Consider the following 18,450-nt stretch of genomic DNA (forward strand, 5'->3'; position numbering starts at 1 on the left):
AAGTAATTTAGTGGTGAATATATTATATTAATTGTAACATTAAAATAGGACATGACCTGTACTATGAATTTTCCTGCAAAAACAAACTACCTTTGTGTGTGAATTTGTACACAGGTCTTCATAAAACATGCCCCAAAAACAAGCATCTTTCACAAATGTTTGTTCAAGTTGCTAAGTTTCAAATATATTAGAGATGACAATTAGGGAAATAACTAAAACAGGAAATGGAAAAAATCAATAAACCCAAAATTTGAACATATCACTATGTAACTTGGAGTGCATTTGAAACTGCTAATAAATATGACATGTTCTCCAAAACAACAGGAGAGAGATTCAAGAACTCTTTTAATTTAGGGATTTGGCCACACAGGCAGAACTCTTAGAGGTTCACGGCACACAGCGTGAAAGAAAGGAAAGACTTTCTCTCTGAAACTGTGGGTGACTGTGTAATAGATGATGTCACTCTGAGGATCATAGAACGACACCTGTCCTTCATTCATGTCCAGTTTTACCCACACCTGCTTGGGTTTCTCATATCCACTCAGATGGACACGTGACTCTTGCACTAAGAGTATCCCTTTCGAATCCAATAGTCCAGGTATCACTAGGCAGCCCGTACTTTCCTCTCCTCTGCACTGATTCAGTGGCCACGCCCACTAACCAGACATTGTCAGCTTCAATGGGGTTCCACATGTCTGTCAGATCATCAGACAGTAGAAGCTGACAGTTAACTGTGTTGGGATCCAGCACCACAGGACCTAAAAAGAAAGAAAAAAATAATGAACAAAATCAAATCCTATCCGACACCTTTCCTTGTCAAATATCATGTTGCACTTCCAAATGTGGTACATCACGGGTGTAAAATGATTTTAAAACAGCATTTAACATTGTTTAGATAAATCTAAAAATACACATTCCATTAAAACTATACTGTGTATAGTATCCATACAGTACCAAGCAAAACTGTAACTGCTTTCGTTTACAACGTTTGTAAATCTTGTGTCTTAACAAGTGTCTGCATACTGTAAGGATTGACTCACTGTAGCTGACAGAATCTCAGATTTTTCTCCAGACATTGAATTTCAGGTTGCCTATATAATTGGCATGATCTATAAGCTCTTCTGGAAAGACTTCTGATTCCTGGGGGATGTCAATAATTATCTGGAGAACATGATATATCAAAGACTATATACAAGATGGTGCAGTGACATTACTAAAGGTATGGGTGCTTTGGCAAAGTCCCGCCTTGCCGTATAAATAAGGCAGCAGTCATCGATTAAGTCTAATGGAAAGGGACTTTGGAACTGATGTTTGATTGAAAACCTCATTTCCAGATGGAAGGAAAAATTCCTGCTTACCCCTTCAAGTTGTCCTGGAATGTCTGTTGAAAATTTGGGAATATGACAATTCAATAACAATACTTCAAATCACACCTTAAAGAATACCTTTTATTTATGTATTCAAAATTAGAATATCGAAATCATTACAGTATATAGCTACAAAGTAAGGAATACAGGCAAACATAACTTTCAGAGTTCCTGCTTACAAAATGTGTATAAAAATTGTAAATGTATTCTATAATACAAGAAAATGTAAAATTTTACAAATATAAACATTTGGAATATTTAAAATAAATTATAGAAATGTATTGCATGATTTAAAGTGAAACAAATCAGAGATGCAGTAAAGCGATAAATGCTAACCTGAAGAAATCCAACGTCACTACTCTCCAATGTCTGTTCTAAGTCTCTGATAGTGCTGGAGAGATAAGCGATGTCTTCATTTATCTTCTGGAATTCTTCCTTTATAGTCTGCAGTTTTTGTTCTTGTTCTAGTTTTAGTTCCTCCATCATTGCCTCTTCTTCAAACTTTACTTGCTGGTGAAGCATCTCAAAATTCCTTTTACTAAGAATCTCCGTTAATTTCTGAAGAAGATTGAGAAGTGTATACATGTATAGCATTGTTGATCAATAATAACACATAAGCCATGTGCATTAAAAGTGCAGAAAGTTAAACTTGCATATCTGTGGAAAAAGATTTGTAAACCCCACTCACTTTTATATGCCCAGTCTTCTTATATCAGTAACCATGGGCATTTTGTGTAATCTGCATTTTTCTCCACACGAGATCAAATTGGCTTTGACAAACTCCCTTAAATTGGGATACATTACGTTTAATGGAATTAAAGGAGACGTTCACGTAACATAGGGTGACTAAATGAGCCATTTCTCTCGGACGCGTCCTTGCCAGGATTCGGATGCGACTTCCGGGAGTCGCATTTGTCGAGCGCATAAGTCATCGAGGTTTATTATTTCAGGTTTTAATTCATAACGGCAGTCGTTATATTTCAAGGTAAGAATGACTTTAATACGTTTAGACGTTTATACGTCCTAAGCGATGTTAAATGTTAATTTCTTAATGCTTTTTTACTGAAATGTGAGAACCTCGATGACGTATGCGGTTGACAATCTGACTCCCGGAAGACGCACCAAATGGACAGAAACGGCTCATAAAGATCACCCTACGTTACACAATGAAATATGGTGTTAGCCAGTAACGTACTTTACGTTCCTCGGCGACTTCACAGACCGGACAGCACGTGTGGTCACGGTACGCTTCCGAGTCTCTGCAGCGCTCGCACACGAGCTGTAATTCTCTCGAATTACAAGCAACTTAAATCCACTAAAGTTACTCTGACAACTCTAGTCGAAATACAAGTTGTAGAGGAACACGGGTAGCGTTCGTGCAAAACTAATTTATGGTGCGCCACCCACCGGCTGGAGTATGTAATGCACACCATAGATATAAATGCACACGAAACTATTAAAGAATTAATACTATGAAAAAACATTATAGTAAAAACCTCGGCTGAAGAAAGTAAAAAAGTGCCAAGTGAAAACTGTACAAAAATCTAGTTGCAGCTTTAAAATATATTTTAGCTTTACATCCCAGTGTTTGCTGTATACTTTGTTTTAAACTTTAGACATTACACTGAAAGTGAATTTCAAAGAAAGTGAATTTACTAGAATGTAAACTATTGTTAAACAAAGACCATGAATTAGAGACGCAAGTAATCAAATACAATTTTATTTAAAATAATGAGTTGCAGTGTAACAACATTGAGTTCCTAAGGCCACTCTGATTTCACATTCAACACAACAGTCTGAAAGACTATTTTGAATCCGTAAACCAAATATCTGGACTAATTGATTCAAATCATTACTTAAGATTCCATGATTATAATTAGTTTAAGCAAGAATACATCTGTAAAACCTCAACACATGAACATTTATGGCTTCGCATGGACTGGTTTCTCGACCTGGGGGGAAGTGCATGGTTTAGTCTGTCGGGGGGGTTGGTGGCATGCATACGTGTCTTTTGCATTCGTGTTGCATGCATTCGCATTATTAATACATCCGTCTGAGTGGGCAAAGCGTCTGGTCCGATCCCAAGCAGTACCGCCTCACCACGAAGATGGCACATTGCCAGTCCATCCCATAAAAGTATTAAATAGGGTTTGTCAACTTTGACCACAGAGCAATCATTTAAAAATTACAGATTTTTTCATTAAAAAACTGCAGATTTGTGTTGTGCTTTTATCTTAGTCCATACGGACATGGAGAAACTATATGTGTGAGGTTTGAGGAATTCAACCCTTTCAGAAATAAAATTATAACTCACATTGCAAACTACTATGGATTTACATTAAAAAAAGTATTTTGATATCTTCATTTCTAGCATTTAAAAATACTTTTTTGAAATTACACAATTAGACCACAGGTAGAATTTTTAGAGGTACAAGACACTCGGTGTAAAAGAAAGGAAAGACTTTCTCTCCAAATTTGTGCGTGAATGTGTAATAGATGATGTCACTCTGGGGATCAGAGAACGTCACCTGTCCTTCACTCATGTCCAGTTTTACCCGCACCTGCTTGGGTTTCTCATATCCACTCAGATGGAGGCGCGACTCCTGGGGACTCCTAACACTGAGAGTTTGGCTTTCAAATCCAATGGTCCAGATATCACTAGGCAACCCAAAGGATCTTTTTCTTTGCACTGATTCTGTGGTCACGCCCACCATCCAGAAACTGTTGTCTTTCACTTCAACATCCCAACTGTGCGTGCCTGTAGTAAAGCCTACTGAGCCCAGCACACAGGGGTAATTTTCAAATCGCTCCAGGTTTGTAGGAAGCGGAACGATGGCCCAGCATTCATTAGGTTCCAGAAACACATTTGGGTTCCACACTTCTGTAAGATTATCAGACATCTGAAGTTGACAGTTAATTGTGTTCGGGTCCAACACCACAGGACCTAAAAACATGTTAATGTTAAAAAGTGTGTAAATAATAAAATCAAATTCTACACTGTATCTTAAATACCACGATGGATTGAGAAATCTTGTTAGGCTTCACGTACTGTGGCCGATGGATTTTCTGATTTTGCTCAAAACATTATACTTGAGGTTGCCTATATACTTGGCATGATCTATAAGCTCCCCTGGAGACACTACTGGATCCTTGGGAGTGTACTTCAGTCTGAAAAACATTTAGGTGCGAACCAAAGTTTGATTTCAAAACTTCATACGCAGAAGGAGTCAAGGAGAGAAGAAATCCTGCTTACCTCTTTGAAGTGTCCTCTAAGGTCTATAATAAGAAACATAGGAATATGTAGTCAATGCAAATGAAGACTCAATTCGCTGTTATGTAATGCAAATTTGTGCAGGACAAAGAAAAAACATAACTGTCTGTAACGCTTTTATGATCCTTTTGTTGTTGCTTTAAAATTGTTTTAAAGTGTAGGAAACTGCAAACATGCAGTAAAATGACAGAGGGAAAAAAATAGCTAACCTTAAGAAATTTGATGTCCCTACTATCCAGTGTCTGTTCTAAGTCTTTAATAGTGTCAGCGAGTGTAGTGATGTCTTCATTCATCTTCTTAACTTTTTCTCTCATGGTCTGCAACTTCTGTCCTTTTTCTTGCTGTAGTTCCAGAATCATTGACTTTTCTTCATCATCCAAAAGCCGGTGAAGTTTCTTAAAATCCTTCCTGATGTGAGTCTCTATGAGTCTAGATTCATGCTGACCGTCCCCCCAACACACAAACAAGATAAAATATTGTAGATGAGGAGGATTTAAAAAAACAGCTTTTATGTTTTAGTCTTACCAGAACGTGTCTGTGCAGAAAGATACCGAATGTACACTTATAAGTACTCACTACTCACCTTTACGTAGTTAGTCTTTTCATCACAGTCAAATTTGGCTCTTTGTAGAATCACCATTTTCATCGACAAGAAATTAAGTTCACTCCGAAAGAAAATCTGAAGTAGATAGGATACATCAAGTTTAATAAGAGGTCAAATGTCATCGGAGTCCGATCATACCCAGAAGCAGGAGTGAAAAAGGAATAATTTTTCTTAGGCTTAAAGGTCCAGTGTGTTATTTTTTTTGAAGCTCTTTTGACAGAAATGCAATATAATATACACTCACCTAAAGGATTATTAGGAACACATGTTCAATTTCTCATTAATGCAATTATGGTGGTGGTGTAATGGTGTGGCGGATGTTTTCTTGACACACTTTAGGCCCCTTAGTGCCAATTGGGCATCGTTTAAATGCCACGGCCTACCTGAGCATTGTTTCTGACCATGTCCATCCCTTTATGACCACCATGTACCCATCCTCTGATGGCTACTCCCAGCAGGATAATGCACCATGTCACAAAGCTCGAATCATTTCAAATTGGTTTCTTGAACATGACAATGAGTTCACTGTACTAAAATGGCCCCCACAGTCACCAGATCTCAACCCAATAGAGCATCTTTGGGAGCTTCGTGCATCCCACAAATCTACATCAACTGCAAGATGCTATCCTATCAATATGGGCCAACATTTCTAAAGAATGCTTTCAGCACCTTGTTGAATCAATGCCACGTAGAATTAAGGCAGTTCTGAAGGCGAAAGGGGGTCAAACACAGTATTAGTATGTTGTTTCTAATAATCCTTTACGTGAGTGTACATATCTATGTCTTCAGAAGTATATAAAGACCTTACATAGTGAAGGGTTATGTTTTTATTACCTTAGAATGAGCTTTTTCTATCTACATACATCGCAGGTCACCCTGCATGGAATTTGCCATGTTGTTTCTACAGTAGCCATAAACTCACACGTAGGGGATTTAAAGGAAAAGATCCTTAGACCAGTTATGATGAAAGAAGACGCAGAGTCAGGAATATAATTAATAGAATAACATTTAGTGAAGAAAAATCAGTAGTTTTGCGATCAGAAGTCAGCTTCAACACTCATAAGGAGTTCCACAGGCCAGAATGTTCCTTACATCCAAAATGCAGTAGGATTAAAGCTAACAATGACTACGTCATTACTTGGACAATTCAAGCTCACATGATTGGTTATCAATAGATAAACAAGAACACAAAACTCAAACACTTCTTGAGTCATGAGACATGACCTATTGTGCTATAGACCAGTGTTTCCCAACCCTGGTCCTCGGGACACACCTTCCAAAATATTTTAGTTCTCTCCCTATATTAAACACTTGACTGATGAGTTGAATCATGTGTTTTATATAGGGAGAGATCTAAAACACTCTGGAAGGTGTCCCCCGAGGACCAGGGTTGGGAAACACTGCTATAGACCAGGGGTGTCAAACTCAGTTCCTGGAGGGCCACAGCTCTGCACAGTTTAGCTCCAAGCAGCTCTAAACCACACCTGCTTGGACGTTTCTAGAAATCCTGAAGATGTTGATTAGCTGAATCAGGTGTGTTTGATTAGGGTTGGAGCTAAACTGTGCAGCGGCCCTCCAGGAACTGATTTGACACCTGTGCTATAGACGATCAAAGATGACAGGCATGTAGTATAATATGACTTAAAACATGACGTTATGTCTGTCTCTCGATTTTCCACTCTTTCCTGAAACAATACAATCACACATGCACAAACTCCTATATACATGATGATAAGAAGTCCTTTTTCACAGTCATACTGACCTGGCAGGAAGAGAGAGCCTAAGCATTCATTAGAGACTTAAACCATGAATCATTCTATACTTTCTGTATCAGAAAAGATTGGTGTAATCGTGCTTAAATCATCAACTCAAAATAAGATGAATAATAATTGATTCATATTTGTCAAAACCACATAAAAGTATTTATATTTGAAGTAAGGAGAACCCAGGGCACCGGTCCCTTCAGACAAATTGCCCTGCTGACCGCGTTTCCTAAATATGTTATCTCCTTCAGCAAAGAAGCAAAAACGTGAAGAAATCTTAAGCCCCATTCAGACCGCCAGCGACAACGCGAGGCGATCTTATTAGTTTCAATAGTAGCCAAGCGACATCCAGCTAGTTTCCGTTGATGACAGGAAGTGTGCATGTCCAGCGACTCTACAAAGTAGCAAAATACCTTGCAATAATACTGCAACTAGATTTAGTTATGCTGCGGTCATCTAGAGAAACTGGCGCTGCTTGCCTGGTTTTGGATACGAAATGTGAATCGGGCCTAACTGTGCGTTCACACCGCCAGCGATTAGTCTCTTGATTCATTAAGAACAGTGAGGTCATATGCAAATTATGGGAAATAAAGACATTTCACTCTTTCGTCACAGTAGGTTGCACGATGCACTAGTTGGTTTGCAACCAGCCATAAAACGTACAAAGTATTACCAAAATGACTTATCGTGAGAAAAGAAACAAAATACAAGTTAATCACACAACATCGTTTAATGAAAACGCAGTCATCCCGCAATACGGTTTTAATAGACATTATTAGAAAATATTGTGTATATCTGTAATGGATGGGCAGCATAAATTGACAGAACACCGGCTCTCCACTCAAATGAATAACATCGCCTCGCTACGTCGCTGGGGGTGTGAACGGTGCGTTAATCCAGTCACCGTAGTGCTTCGAAAAAGAGGGGTGGACTGATTTCATACACTGGAACTTTAAGAGACTGTGTTTATGGTACTGTTGGTTTCAAGTTTAAATGTTGATGAGGTATAGTTGTTTGTGACGATATTAAAGATATAAATCAAGAACAAAGCGCAAATACCACGTATTCAACACGTAACCTTTAATGAACATAATGCATATGTACCTTATTTTCCTCAGCGACCTCACATATTGGACGGAACGTGTGGAATTTGTGCTCGCCGAAGTCTCGGCAACGCTCGCAAACGAGCCGTTCATCATCATCACAAAACAGACTCAGTTTGTCATGATGAACTTCGCACAGCTCCTCCAACTGCTTCTGGTAATCCAAAAAAGCATGGCAGAGGTTTCTCAGCGCCAGGTTAGGCGGAGGCTTGGTGATGGACACTTTTCTACAGAGCGGACACTCCTTTAACTTCTTGACCTTCCAGTAGTTTTCAATGCACTCTTTGCAGCCGCTGTGACCGCATAAAAGCAGAACGGGATTGCTAAAGACGCTGCAACAGATAGGACAAGAAAAATCCTCCTCGAGGAAAGGCCGTTTGGACGCCATTTCTGGCATCTGAAGTCAACGACTGTTCGACGTTATCTATCCTCGGTGTTGCCAACTATTTACGGAAGGTAGCTAAAGCCTGCTGTGTTGCCAGATGACGTCACGCGCGGATTTGCATATCAGTGACGTCATCACGCAGGACGTGACAAGAAGCTTGTTTGAGATGGCCAGATTCTGCGCAGAATCGATCGCCTATGATCGGTGCTGGTTAGAAATGTGTCCGACATCATTTTCTTAGTTGTTCCATTGAAAAGTCCATTAATCATTAGTCATTTTGTGTTTTATATGTGCAAAAAACACACCCATGTGAAATATATTGTCCTCATAACCCCCTTCATGTAAAAGCAGTGGCAATTCAATTGCATCGATTTCATCTGCGATAAAAAGCGCTTTTCTATTTTAATTAAAGTATTACAAAACAATTACAGTATATATACAGTTTACATTCTGAGGGGCTAAGACATGAAAAAAACTATAAAAGATAATACAACAAACCAAACAACAAATAAGACATAAAATAAAAAATATTAATAAATAATACATTTTCTTTTTTTCTTTTCATTTGACCACAATTATTGCACATTGTCCAGGAATGAAAGAAAAATATGCTTTGAAAGATGGTATGTGTTTTCTAGAAATGAGTTACAGAATTTACACACTATAGGAATTTATCCAGACGGATAAATATCACAGACAATTTTTAAATGAATTGCTTTGATTTTTAGGATAAAATGGAGACTTTAAATAGGAGGTTCTAACATGTTTAAGCATTCGTTTGTCAAATAAAACATCTAAATTCTTTCTTAGAGCCTTGACATGGTTGAGAGAGTTTTTGTTGTTTGTTTATTTGTTTATTTCAGGCAATGGCACATAAAAAGTAGAAAGTAGACAAAATATAGTTAAGTCATATAGTGCAAAAAAAACAGAATATACAGTATTTAAATATGACAATCGAATTCTGCCTGAAAGGGAGTGGGAAGAAGACAATTTATTTAATCCCACCCCAGGTCCCCATTTGGAGATTGTACATTGAGCTTCATTGCTACTTTACTCACAGATTGTTTACAAATGTTATATCATGGTGGCGTTGCCACAAATAACAAGTATTTATTTTAACAACAGTTTATTCCAACAAAGTAGAAGAATAGACAATATACCAGCGATAGTAATGGACAATATACCAACGATGGTAAGAAACATTGATCAGAGAAGAAGTTTGTCGTATATAAGTTTTTAGAACATTTTCTCACTTTTATATTCCATTGCTGACGTTTCCACAGCAGGATTTGGGAAGTGTCTGCCATGCGCTTTTTTCACTCATCCCCTTACTACAACAGCCTACTTTCGTCTTATTTTCAGGCAAGGCAATCTCAAACAAGCTTAAGCGCTTCAGGTCTACGTCATATATCTCTACTCTCTGAGCTGTCGTATACAGTATTATATTAAACCAATACAACCAAATACAAAATAAATAGGTTCTTAATTACTTATTTTCCTGTTGGCAGACAACAAAAACTATGTAATAGTGAGTGAACAGGACCACTGAAAAACTACACACCAGCAGTCACTTTCGTGAAGTCTATGAATAGCATTCTGATTTAAAAGTATTTTTTTCCAGATGAGTGAGTAAAGCATGGAGGGCAGTGGCGATGGGATCATCATCGGTCAAGCGCTTGGACTAATATGCAAATTGGAAGGGCTTCATGGATGGGGGAGGACAGACCTGATGTTGTGCATGACTAGCCATTCAAAGCACTACATGAGAATAGTGCAACTGGACGGTATTCATTGAAGCAGGATGGAGATGACTTCTTTGGAACTGAAATGATGGTAGTAGCTTTGAAGCATGTGGGGACAACATCCTGACTCAGCGAGATGAGCTTTGCATGCATTGATCCTTCTGAGGGATCTCCTCACTAGAGCCCTGCACAGGCCTCAAATCTAGGCCATAGCCTGTCCCTGGCCTGAGAAGCACGGGTTGAAGCCCGGCCCCTGTCCGCTGTCTGGGCATAACCGGTAGGCCATCCGGGAGTTTGTCAACTACTCATGGATAGTATGTCTGAAACCTCAGTATGCAAAAAACAGTAGGCGAGAAATATCCACATGGTCTTCTACTTCTACCGAGATTCTACCGAGATTCTACCGTGAGTGTGGATCGGATGGCAGCAAAATATATCAATCATATTACCCAATAGAAAAAAATGATAAAAAAAATACTTAAACTCTTTGAGATGTATGTGGTATGCTCAATGTGTATGTGTTTATTGCCTATAGTATTTTTAAGAACAATTGATGCAACAAACCTTCTTAAATGTCAAGGTTCCAGGCAAAATGAACGACATAAATATAATAAAACAGCAAATTTGACCTGTAGACCGTTAATGATGAATGAAGACCATGAATCAGATATAAACAAAAAAAGTTTTACTGAGGAAAATGAAATGAAAAGTAACAAAGCAGAATCAGGAGCACCATTATTTATCAGTAAGACATTAGTTGTAAGGCACAAAGTGACCACATATTCATGTGTCCAGTCTTAATATAGCTCACCTCTCAGGAGCCATCTGTAACAAGGAAACGTACACACAAGGCACTTATTTCAGTCAACAAACACAAAATCTAGTAAGGATGTGTGTACCTAACAGCCAGTTTACTAGAAATGATCTAACTTAGAAATGATCACACGGAAAATGATCTGGTGCGATGTGGACTGCGATGTGGAGTCGGCTCGACAAGTTAAAATGTAGATGCTCTGTGCCATTTCTTGAGGACAAAGGAACATGGCAATTATGCATGTGGTTTAACAAACATGCATGAATTACTTCTAAAAAAATCCAAATTGACAGGGCACTATGGTATTTTATTCAAATTTAGATCGGTCTTGCTACAATCCAAGAAAGTAATAAAGATGACACTGGCATTTATTTTCTAAAAGAACACTTGATGAGAGAGATCACACAACTTCATTAAAAGGTTTGACCACGGGCAGAATTCTCAGAGGAGGTACAAGGCACTCAGTGTAGAAAAACGGAAAGACTTTCTCTCTGAAATTATGCGTGAATGTGTAATAGACGACTTCACTCTCAGGATCAGAGAACGTCACCTGTCCTTCACTCATGTCCAGTTTTACCCGCACCTGCTTGGGTTTCTCATATCCACTCAGATGGATGCGCAAATCCTGCGGACTCCTCACACTGAGAGTTTCGCTTTCGAATCCAATGGTCCAGATATCGCTAGGCAACCCGAAGGTTCCTTTTCTTTGCACGGATTCTGTGGTCACGCCCACCATCCAGAAACTGTTGTCACTCACATCAACATCCCAACTGTGTGTCCCAGTGGAATAGCCCACAGAGCCCAGCACACAGGGGTAATGTTGAAATCGTTCCAAGTTTGTAGGAAGTGGAACAATAGTCCAGTATTCACTGACATCCAGAAACACGTTGGGGTTCCACACATCTGTCAGATCATCAGAGAGTTTGAGTTGACAATTAACTGTCTTGGGGTCCAGCACCACAGGACCTAGAAAGACGTAAAGGAAAAATGTATTTGCCTTTTCAAATATCACACATTTAGAAATATGATACATTAGGGAAGTAACAGCATTTCACATTGATATTTTAACGTTTAAAGAAACGACAACAAAAATATGTGTAAAGTGTCCATCCTTTATGGTAACTACAGTGAGGGAAAACCTTTTTTGATCCCCTGCTGAATTTGTTAGTTTGCCTGCTTACAAAGAAGGTCTATAATTTTTATGGTAGGTTTATTTTAACTGATAGACAGAATATACATTAAAAAAATCAGGAAAAGATTATAAATTGATTTGCATTTCAGTCAGTGAAATAAGTATTTGATATCCAAGCAAAACATAACCTTGTACTTGGTGAAGAAACCCTTGTTGGCAAGCACAGAGGTAAGACAATCTGATAGTTGGTCACCAATTCTGATAGTTGGTCACCAATTCTGATAGTTGGTCACCAATTCTGATAGTTGGTCACCAATTCTGATAGTTGGTCACCAGGTTTACACACGTGTCAGGATAGAATTTAGTCCACTCTGTCAATCTTTAAGGTGTCTTGGCTCTGGCTCAGCAAATTGGAGTTTTAGTTTCCTTCTCAGATTTCACAGCCACTCCTTGGTTGTCTTAGCAATATGTTTTGGTTCTTTGTCATGTTAAAGACATCCATGAACCATCTTCAGCGATCTAGTTAAGGGGAGGAGGTTCTCGTCCAAGATTTTAAAGTACATGAGCCCCTCAAAACTGTGAATTCATCCTGTGGTAATGTTTCCAAGACTGTGCTTCTCTGTAGTGCTTCTTGGGGTCAAAATGCGTGAGTCAAAAGCAGGAGTCCAAAAGCAGGAGTCAATTTTGGTCTCACAACACTTTCTCCAAAGGCTTTTCTGAATCATTTTGATGTCTACTGTCAAACTTCAGACGAGCCAGGCGGCTCTTCTTTGGCAGGTGGACCTTACGGGTGCTTCAGGATTTCAATATATTGTGGCACCTATTTCGTCTTGACCATGGTGGTGGAGAGGTTGAAATGGAAGATACAGATTATTTTGGCAGGTATCTTTTATATAGATAACAAGCTTACTTAGGAGTACTTTCTTAAGGTGACAGGACTAATCTGCGGTCCATATTGGCATATAACCAATCTGTAGAGCCAGAATTCTTGCTGGTTGGTAGGGGATCAAATACTTATTTCACTGACTGAAATACAAATCAATTTATAACTTTTATATAATTTTTTCTCCTGATTTTTTGGTTGATATTCGGTTTTTATCAGTTGCAATAAACGTAAGACAAAAATGACATACTCTTCATTTCTCTGTAAGCAGGCAAACTTACAAAATCAGCGAGGATCAAATAATTATTTTCCTCACTGTATGATTGAACAAATGATTAACTATGAAAGTTTGTACATGTTGTACATCAACGAGTGGATTTATATTTTAAGGACTCACTGTAGGGAACAGATTTTCTGATTTTGCTCAAAACATTGAACTTGAGGTTGCCTATATACTTGGCATGATCTATAAGCTCTCCTAGAGACACTTCTGGATCCTGGGGTGTGTACTTGAGTCTGAAAAACATTCAGGAGTGAGAACCAATGTTTGATTTCAAAGCTTCATATGCAGATGGAAAGAAAAAAATACTGTTTACCTCTTTAAGGTGTCCTTGAAGCTCTGTTAATAAAGCAGGAACAAAAAGTAAATACAAAAAAAGACTCAATCGATTCAATGTAATGCATTGGTTAACTTCATGAAAAATGTGGTAGGGAGTAGGAAAAAGGCGGAACAACGTAACTGATTATGTTTTTTATTACGTTATCATGTTTTTGTTTTGTTTTATTGTGTTAGTTAGCTGTATTTTTTGTTTGTTATTCTTATATATATATATAATTTTTTTAATATTGTATAATTTGTAATTGTGTGTTACAGTGTAGGAAAGAGCAGAAATGCAGTAAACTGTTAGAGCGAGAGCAGAAAATATGCTCACCTTAATTAATCTGATGTCTTCACTATTCAGTGTCTGTTCCAAGTCTTTAATAGCGTCAGCGAGAGAAGCAATACCTTCATTCATCTTCTTAACTTTGTCTTTTATGATCTCCAATTTCTCTTCTTTTTCTATATGCAGTTCCTCAATCATGACCTTTTCTTCATCGTCCAAAAGCTGGTGAAGGTTCTTAAAGCCCTTCCTGATTCGACTCTCTATTACTCTGGAGTCATGCTAAAAACACACCAAAAACACATTAGATCATATATAGCATGCAAAGTACAAAGAGTATAAATACCAAGAGGCGACACTCTGGTGCTTTTTGGGAAACGGCGCGGCTGCCATTTTGGGGGAAATTGCTTTATAACCGAAAAGCCTTCGCTTTATCGGTTATAATGTAATATCATCATTCAGGTTGAATTTCAGCTTTAATGTTTTTTTAACAAAGCAGCGGAGTCGCTTTCACCCCTCAAAATGGTGGAAGTCGAAGGGCGCTGGTGTTGCAATGGAACGCTCCATTGACTTGGTCCTCTTGGTATCTATACTCTTTGGTAAGTCTTTGTTGGCTTAAATGACAGGAGACACATATCAACTATAAAATGTAGAGGTGCACCGATTGACCGGTCAGAAACCGGAATAGGCCGGTTTTCGCATGATCGGCCATGACCGGTGACCATCCGGTCAGTCTAACGTCTTGCCGATTCGAAGCTGATCGTATGTTGCCAGCGATGCGGGCAATAACGGCAAATACGCAAGTAACCGTCCGTTCAAGTCTTTCACGGCTCATTTACGCTCGTGACTGCATGCTTCCACCGAACTGCACGAGTCTCCGCGCGCGCACACACACATCATGTAGTGCACAACCCATTTTTGACTGTCCAGTAGTTCACCTTCGTTGCTCCGTCTACTTCGGGTATGTACTACATACTAACTGTGATGCTAAACTCTGACACATGCCAAACTCATGTTGAAGTCGTTCACTATGTGTAAAACAACTGTAAATTCCATTTAACCCGATTAATTGTCTTACGTTAAAACTATGGTCATTTCACTGAGGTAAAAAATCCAACCTATAAAAAATGAATAAATCAAACAATATTTGTGATATATAAGAACGCAAGGTTGTGGGTTCGATCCCAGGGGATTGTAAATACCTATGTAAAATGTATAGGATAAAGCAGTGTAAGTCGCTTTGGATAAAAGCGTCTGCCAAATGCCTAAATGAAAATCTGATTGAGTTCTTTACTAACACAAAAAAGGGCTAAAACATATACATACTAGAGTAGAATTCACTGATAAGATTATTAACTTTTTATTGAAGTGGCAGCTTAAATCAACCCACTTCTTTTAGTACTACAAACCCAAGATAAAGACAAGTTATTTTACGTTTCAGAAAAAATAAAATAAAGCAACGATAGTTACATTAACAGAAACAGACAAGAAAAAATTTGAAGTATTTTATTGTTATCTTAGACTTTTGTGAGAGAACAAAAATGAAAAAGGTCGATTAAGTGATTAAGTTTAGTTATATTTTTATACTTATTTTCAGTCACAGAGTTCTTCAATTTAAGAGTTATTTGGGCAAGAGAAGATTCTGTAATTTAATGCATGATGTAGAACTGTATTCAGGGAAATTGTAATGTTCAATAATTTATGTAGTGATAATTAAAAAAAAAATGCGTATTGAAGAAAATGTTTTTTATATACTGTCAATTATAGTTTGTGGATATAAAATCGGAATCGGCAAAAATCGGAATCGGCAGGTTTCACTTATAATAAAATCGGCAAAGAAAATTGCAATCGGTGCATCTCTAATAAAATGGTTACTATAGAAATACAATATGATGGATTTACAATATTTAGTTCTATACGTAGATATTTAGAAAATTGGAGAGAGTATTTTTAGTTTTTGCTGTTCATGCATTTCTTTTCCCCCCAGTTTAGTCTTTTTATCATTTTCGTGATTCCCACCACACGAGATCGCCGTTGTGCACTTTAGTTCAGTTGATACGAGTAAAAATTATGATTTTCAAGTACACGTTTAATTCAATTTACTAGGAAAGTGCAAAATATCTTGTGAATTTTAAAAAGCAACAAAAGCTTTCAGGACTTAATCTTAACATCTACAAAAATAAAAGTCGCATAACTCACCTTTATGTAAATAGCCGTCTCGCCACAGTCATATTTGGCTCTTTGTATAATCACCTTTTTCGTCGACAATCCAGTGAGTTCATTCCGAAGAATGATCTAAAAGTGGGATACACACAAAGTTCTTATCATAGCATCGGAAGTCATCAAAGGGGGATTGAAAAAGTTGCAAAGGGACATGCCCATCAAGGACACCAAATCCCCCGAATCTTGAAACGTACTATACAATAGCAGGGCAAACGTCACTATGTTCATGAATACAGACATGCGTACCTTCTTTTCCTCCGCGACCTCACAAATGGGACGACACGTGTGGTTTCTGTGCTCTTCTGAGTCTCTGCAAAGCTCGCAAACGAGCTGTCCATCATCACAACAAAGCACGCTCAGTTTCTTCTGATGAACTTCGCACCGCTCCTCCAAATACCTCTTGTAATCCAAAAACGTCGTGCAGAGGTTTCTCAAAACCAGGTTGAGGGGAGGTTCGTTAGCGGACACCTTTCTGCAAAGTGGACACTCTCTAGACCCCTTGACCTTCCAGTAGTTTTCGACGCACTCTCCGCAGCCGCTGTGACCACAAGGAAGTACAACAGGATCGCTGAATACGCCGCAGCAAATCGAACACGAAAAGTCCTCCTCAAAAAAATGACGTTTGGACGCCATGTTTGGCAACTTAGTCTGCGACTGTTGTTGATATCATTAAAAACAGCAGCTCTTCTACGGAAACGCGGAAACGCAGTGCCCAATATTGCCGCTCCAGAGGAGGTCCTACCTTCTAGAAAAAAGAGCCAATCATCATTCATCAAAGACTGACGATTGTTCTGGGAGAGGTGTGCTTGTGGTGGAGAACCTTTGAGGATACGCAATAACGTTCTAGGTCCAAGTTGTGCGAACTTTCAATTGAGCCTGTAGGCATGCATTAATAATATGAATACGTGTGTTAAATAATAAAAGTGTACTGATTCCATTAGACAAAAGTCATTCGGTCAGATGTGTTATTTACAAAGTTACAAAGACGGAGGTTTGCAATAATAATTATAGCTCTTATGAAATAACTTGGTATGATGAAAAATAAAAAAGGAATTAAAAGGTCTTGAATCAAATCTTGTATGTAGATCATTTTACAACTCTTGAAGCACCTCAAATAACGTTTCTGTTTGCCAAATTGACAGAGAAATGTGTAGAGTTTGGTTCCAAACTGAGATAAATCTGTCTAAAAAAGTCATGTTTTTTTATTGTGCATTCCAAATAATATCCATCAAACTGCTGTTGTTTTGTTTTTATTTGATTTAAGCCTTAATAACAACAATATACCGCTAACTAACACAATAGAACACAATAAAAACATGAAAATATTATGCAAAACATGATTTTGGAACCAAACTCTATAAACAATATAATGACAAGATCAAAAATGTATGTCTCATTGTACACATTTTGTTTTATATCCAAGAAATCAAATATGACATGTTCATAGGACTACACAACATACAATTTATAAACTTCCCACAACAGTGCATGATACATAAAAGATGTGAAAATTGTATATCGTATCGTCGCTGTCCTTCCGAAACCTTGTACGTCCAAATTCACGGTTTTTCACAAACTTTTTAAATGATTAAACGTGTTGTCAAAGTTGACACGTACTTTTTCGCATTTTGTATTGGTTAGATTTATGCGAACGCAGGACAACCTTAAAGTTGACCAATATTGATGATTTATGACAAAAATTAAAATCACAAAATATGGGAAAGGTTTCTGAAAGACAGCAGTCATTGCTGTACACTTTAGGTTTAAATACGCTTAAGGTTTAGGTTTTAAGAGAGGTTTTAAATAAAAGGCAACATTTGGACATTACAGATATTCAAAGCTCTATCAATCAACATGTTCTTTAAAAATTGGTAACAATGTTACTTTATTTTGCCGATGCCCACAAAATTCCACCCTTTAAAGACCTTTGGGAACATTGGGGTTCCACACCTCTGTCAGATCTGTCATGCATTGGAAAGTTGTGGCTTGAGAACATCATTTCTATTAGCTTAAGTACAGTATACATCCAGTGCTTGCTTTCTTAACATAAGAAAGTTTGATCTTTTCTCCAATAAAGAAGGTGGATTCACTGTAGCTGAGAGATTCTCAGATTTTTCTCCAAACATTGAACTTGAGGTTGCCTATATTTAGGATGATCTATAAGATCTCCTGGAGACACCTCTGGAATCTTGGGTACGTCCTTAACTCTGCAGAATATTGAGGAGTAAGAACCAATGTTTGATTTCAAAACATCATATGCAGATGGAAAGAAAAATAAATCC

General features: G+C 38.0%; 2 protein-coding genes and 1 long non-coding RNA gene across 3 annotated transcripts; all 3 read right to left on the reverse strand.

The window, feature by feature from the left end:
- Positions 1-139: 139 nt before the first annotated feature.
- LOC130414406 (uncharacterized) lies at positions 140-2,728 on the reverse strand. The gene is made up of 6 exons (XR_008905607.1): positions 2,563-2,728; positions 2,056-2,151; positions 1,704-1,925; positions 1,359-1,381; positions 1,041-1,140; positions 140-758 (listed from the first exon to the last, which is right to left on the reverse strand). It is a non-coding gene; the product is annotated as an uncharacterized LOC130414406 (long non-coding RNA).
- Positions 2,729-3,071: 343 nt separating this feature from the next.
- Positions 3,072-9,152, reverse strand: LOC130414621 (E3 ubiquitin-protein ligase TRIM35-like). Its single transcript, XM_056740634.1, has 6 exons — positions 8,110-9,152; positions 5,222-5,317; positions 4,848-5,078; positions 4,621-4,643; positions 4,417-4,535; positions 3,072-4,311 (listed from the first exon to the last, which is right to left on the reverse strand). Exons 1-6 carry the CDS (start codon positions 8,503-8,505, stop codon positions 3,770-3,772), a joined length of 1,407 nt encoding a protein of 468 aa, XP_056596612.1. The 5' UTR covers positions 8,506-9,152; the 3' UTR covers positions 3,072-3,769.
- Positions 9,153-10,902: 1,750 nt separating this feature from the next.
- Positions 10,903-17,265, reverse strand: LOC130413779 (E3 ubiquitin-protein ligase TRIM35-like). Its single transcript, XM_056739198.1, has 6 exons — positions 16,415-17,265; positions 16,145-16,240; positions 13,997-14,227; positions 13,661-13,683; positions 13,462-13,580; positions 10,903-12,015 (listed from the first exon to the last, which is right to left on the reverse strand). The coding sequence occupies exons 1-6, from the start codon at positions 16,799-16,801 to the stop codon at positions 11,450-11,452; spliced, it is 1,422 nt and encodes a 473-aa protein (XP_056595176.1). The 5' UTR covers positions 16,802-17,265; the 3' UTR covers positions 10,903-11,449.
- Between the last annotated feature and the right edge of the window lie 1,185 nt (positions 17,266-18,450).

Source organism: Triplophysa dalaica, chromosome 24, assembly GCF_015846415.1.
Source record: "Triplophysa dalaica isolate WHDGS20190420 chromosome 24, ASM1584641v1, whole genome shotgun sequence".
Lineage (NCBI taxonomy): Eukaryota > Metazoa > Chordata > Actinopteri > Cypriniformes > Nemacheilidae > Triplophysa > Triplophysa dalaica.

Bases quoted from the DNA above. Each gene is read 5' to 3' on its own strand.
- LOC130414621 (XM_056740634.1), bottom strand. From the start codon at position 8,505: ATGCCAGAAATGGCGTCCAAACGGCCTTTCCTCGAGGAGGATTTTTCT. The intron at 5,318-8,109 runs GTACATATGCAT...TATCTACTTCAG, and splicing joins AGGTCGCTGAGGAAAATAAG to ATTTTCTTTCGGAGTGAACT. The intron at 4,644-4,847 runs GTTAGCTATTTT...TTCTTATTATAG, and splicing joins GGGACATCAAATTTCTTAAG to ACCTTAGAGGACACTTCAAA.
- LOC130413779 (XM_056739198.1), bottom strand. From the start codon at position 16,801: ATGGCGTCCAAACGTCATTTTTTTGAGGAGGACTTTTCGTGTTCGATT. The intron at 13,684-13,996 runs GTGAGCATATTT...CTTTATTAACAG, and splicing joins AAGACATCAGATTAATTAAG to AGCTTCAAGGACACCTTAAA. The intron at 13,581-13,660 runs GTAAACAGTATT...AATGTTTTTCAG, and splicing joins TTCAAGGACACCTTAAAGAG to ACTCAAGTACACACCCCAGG.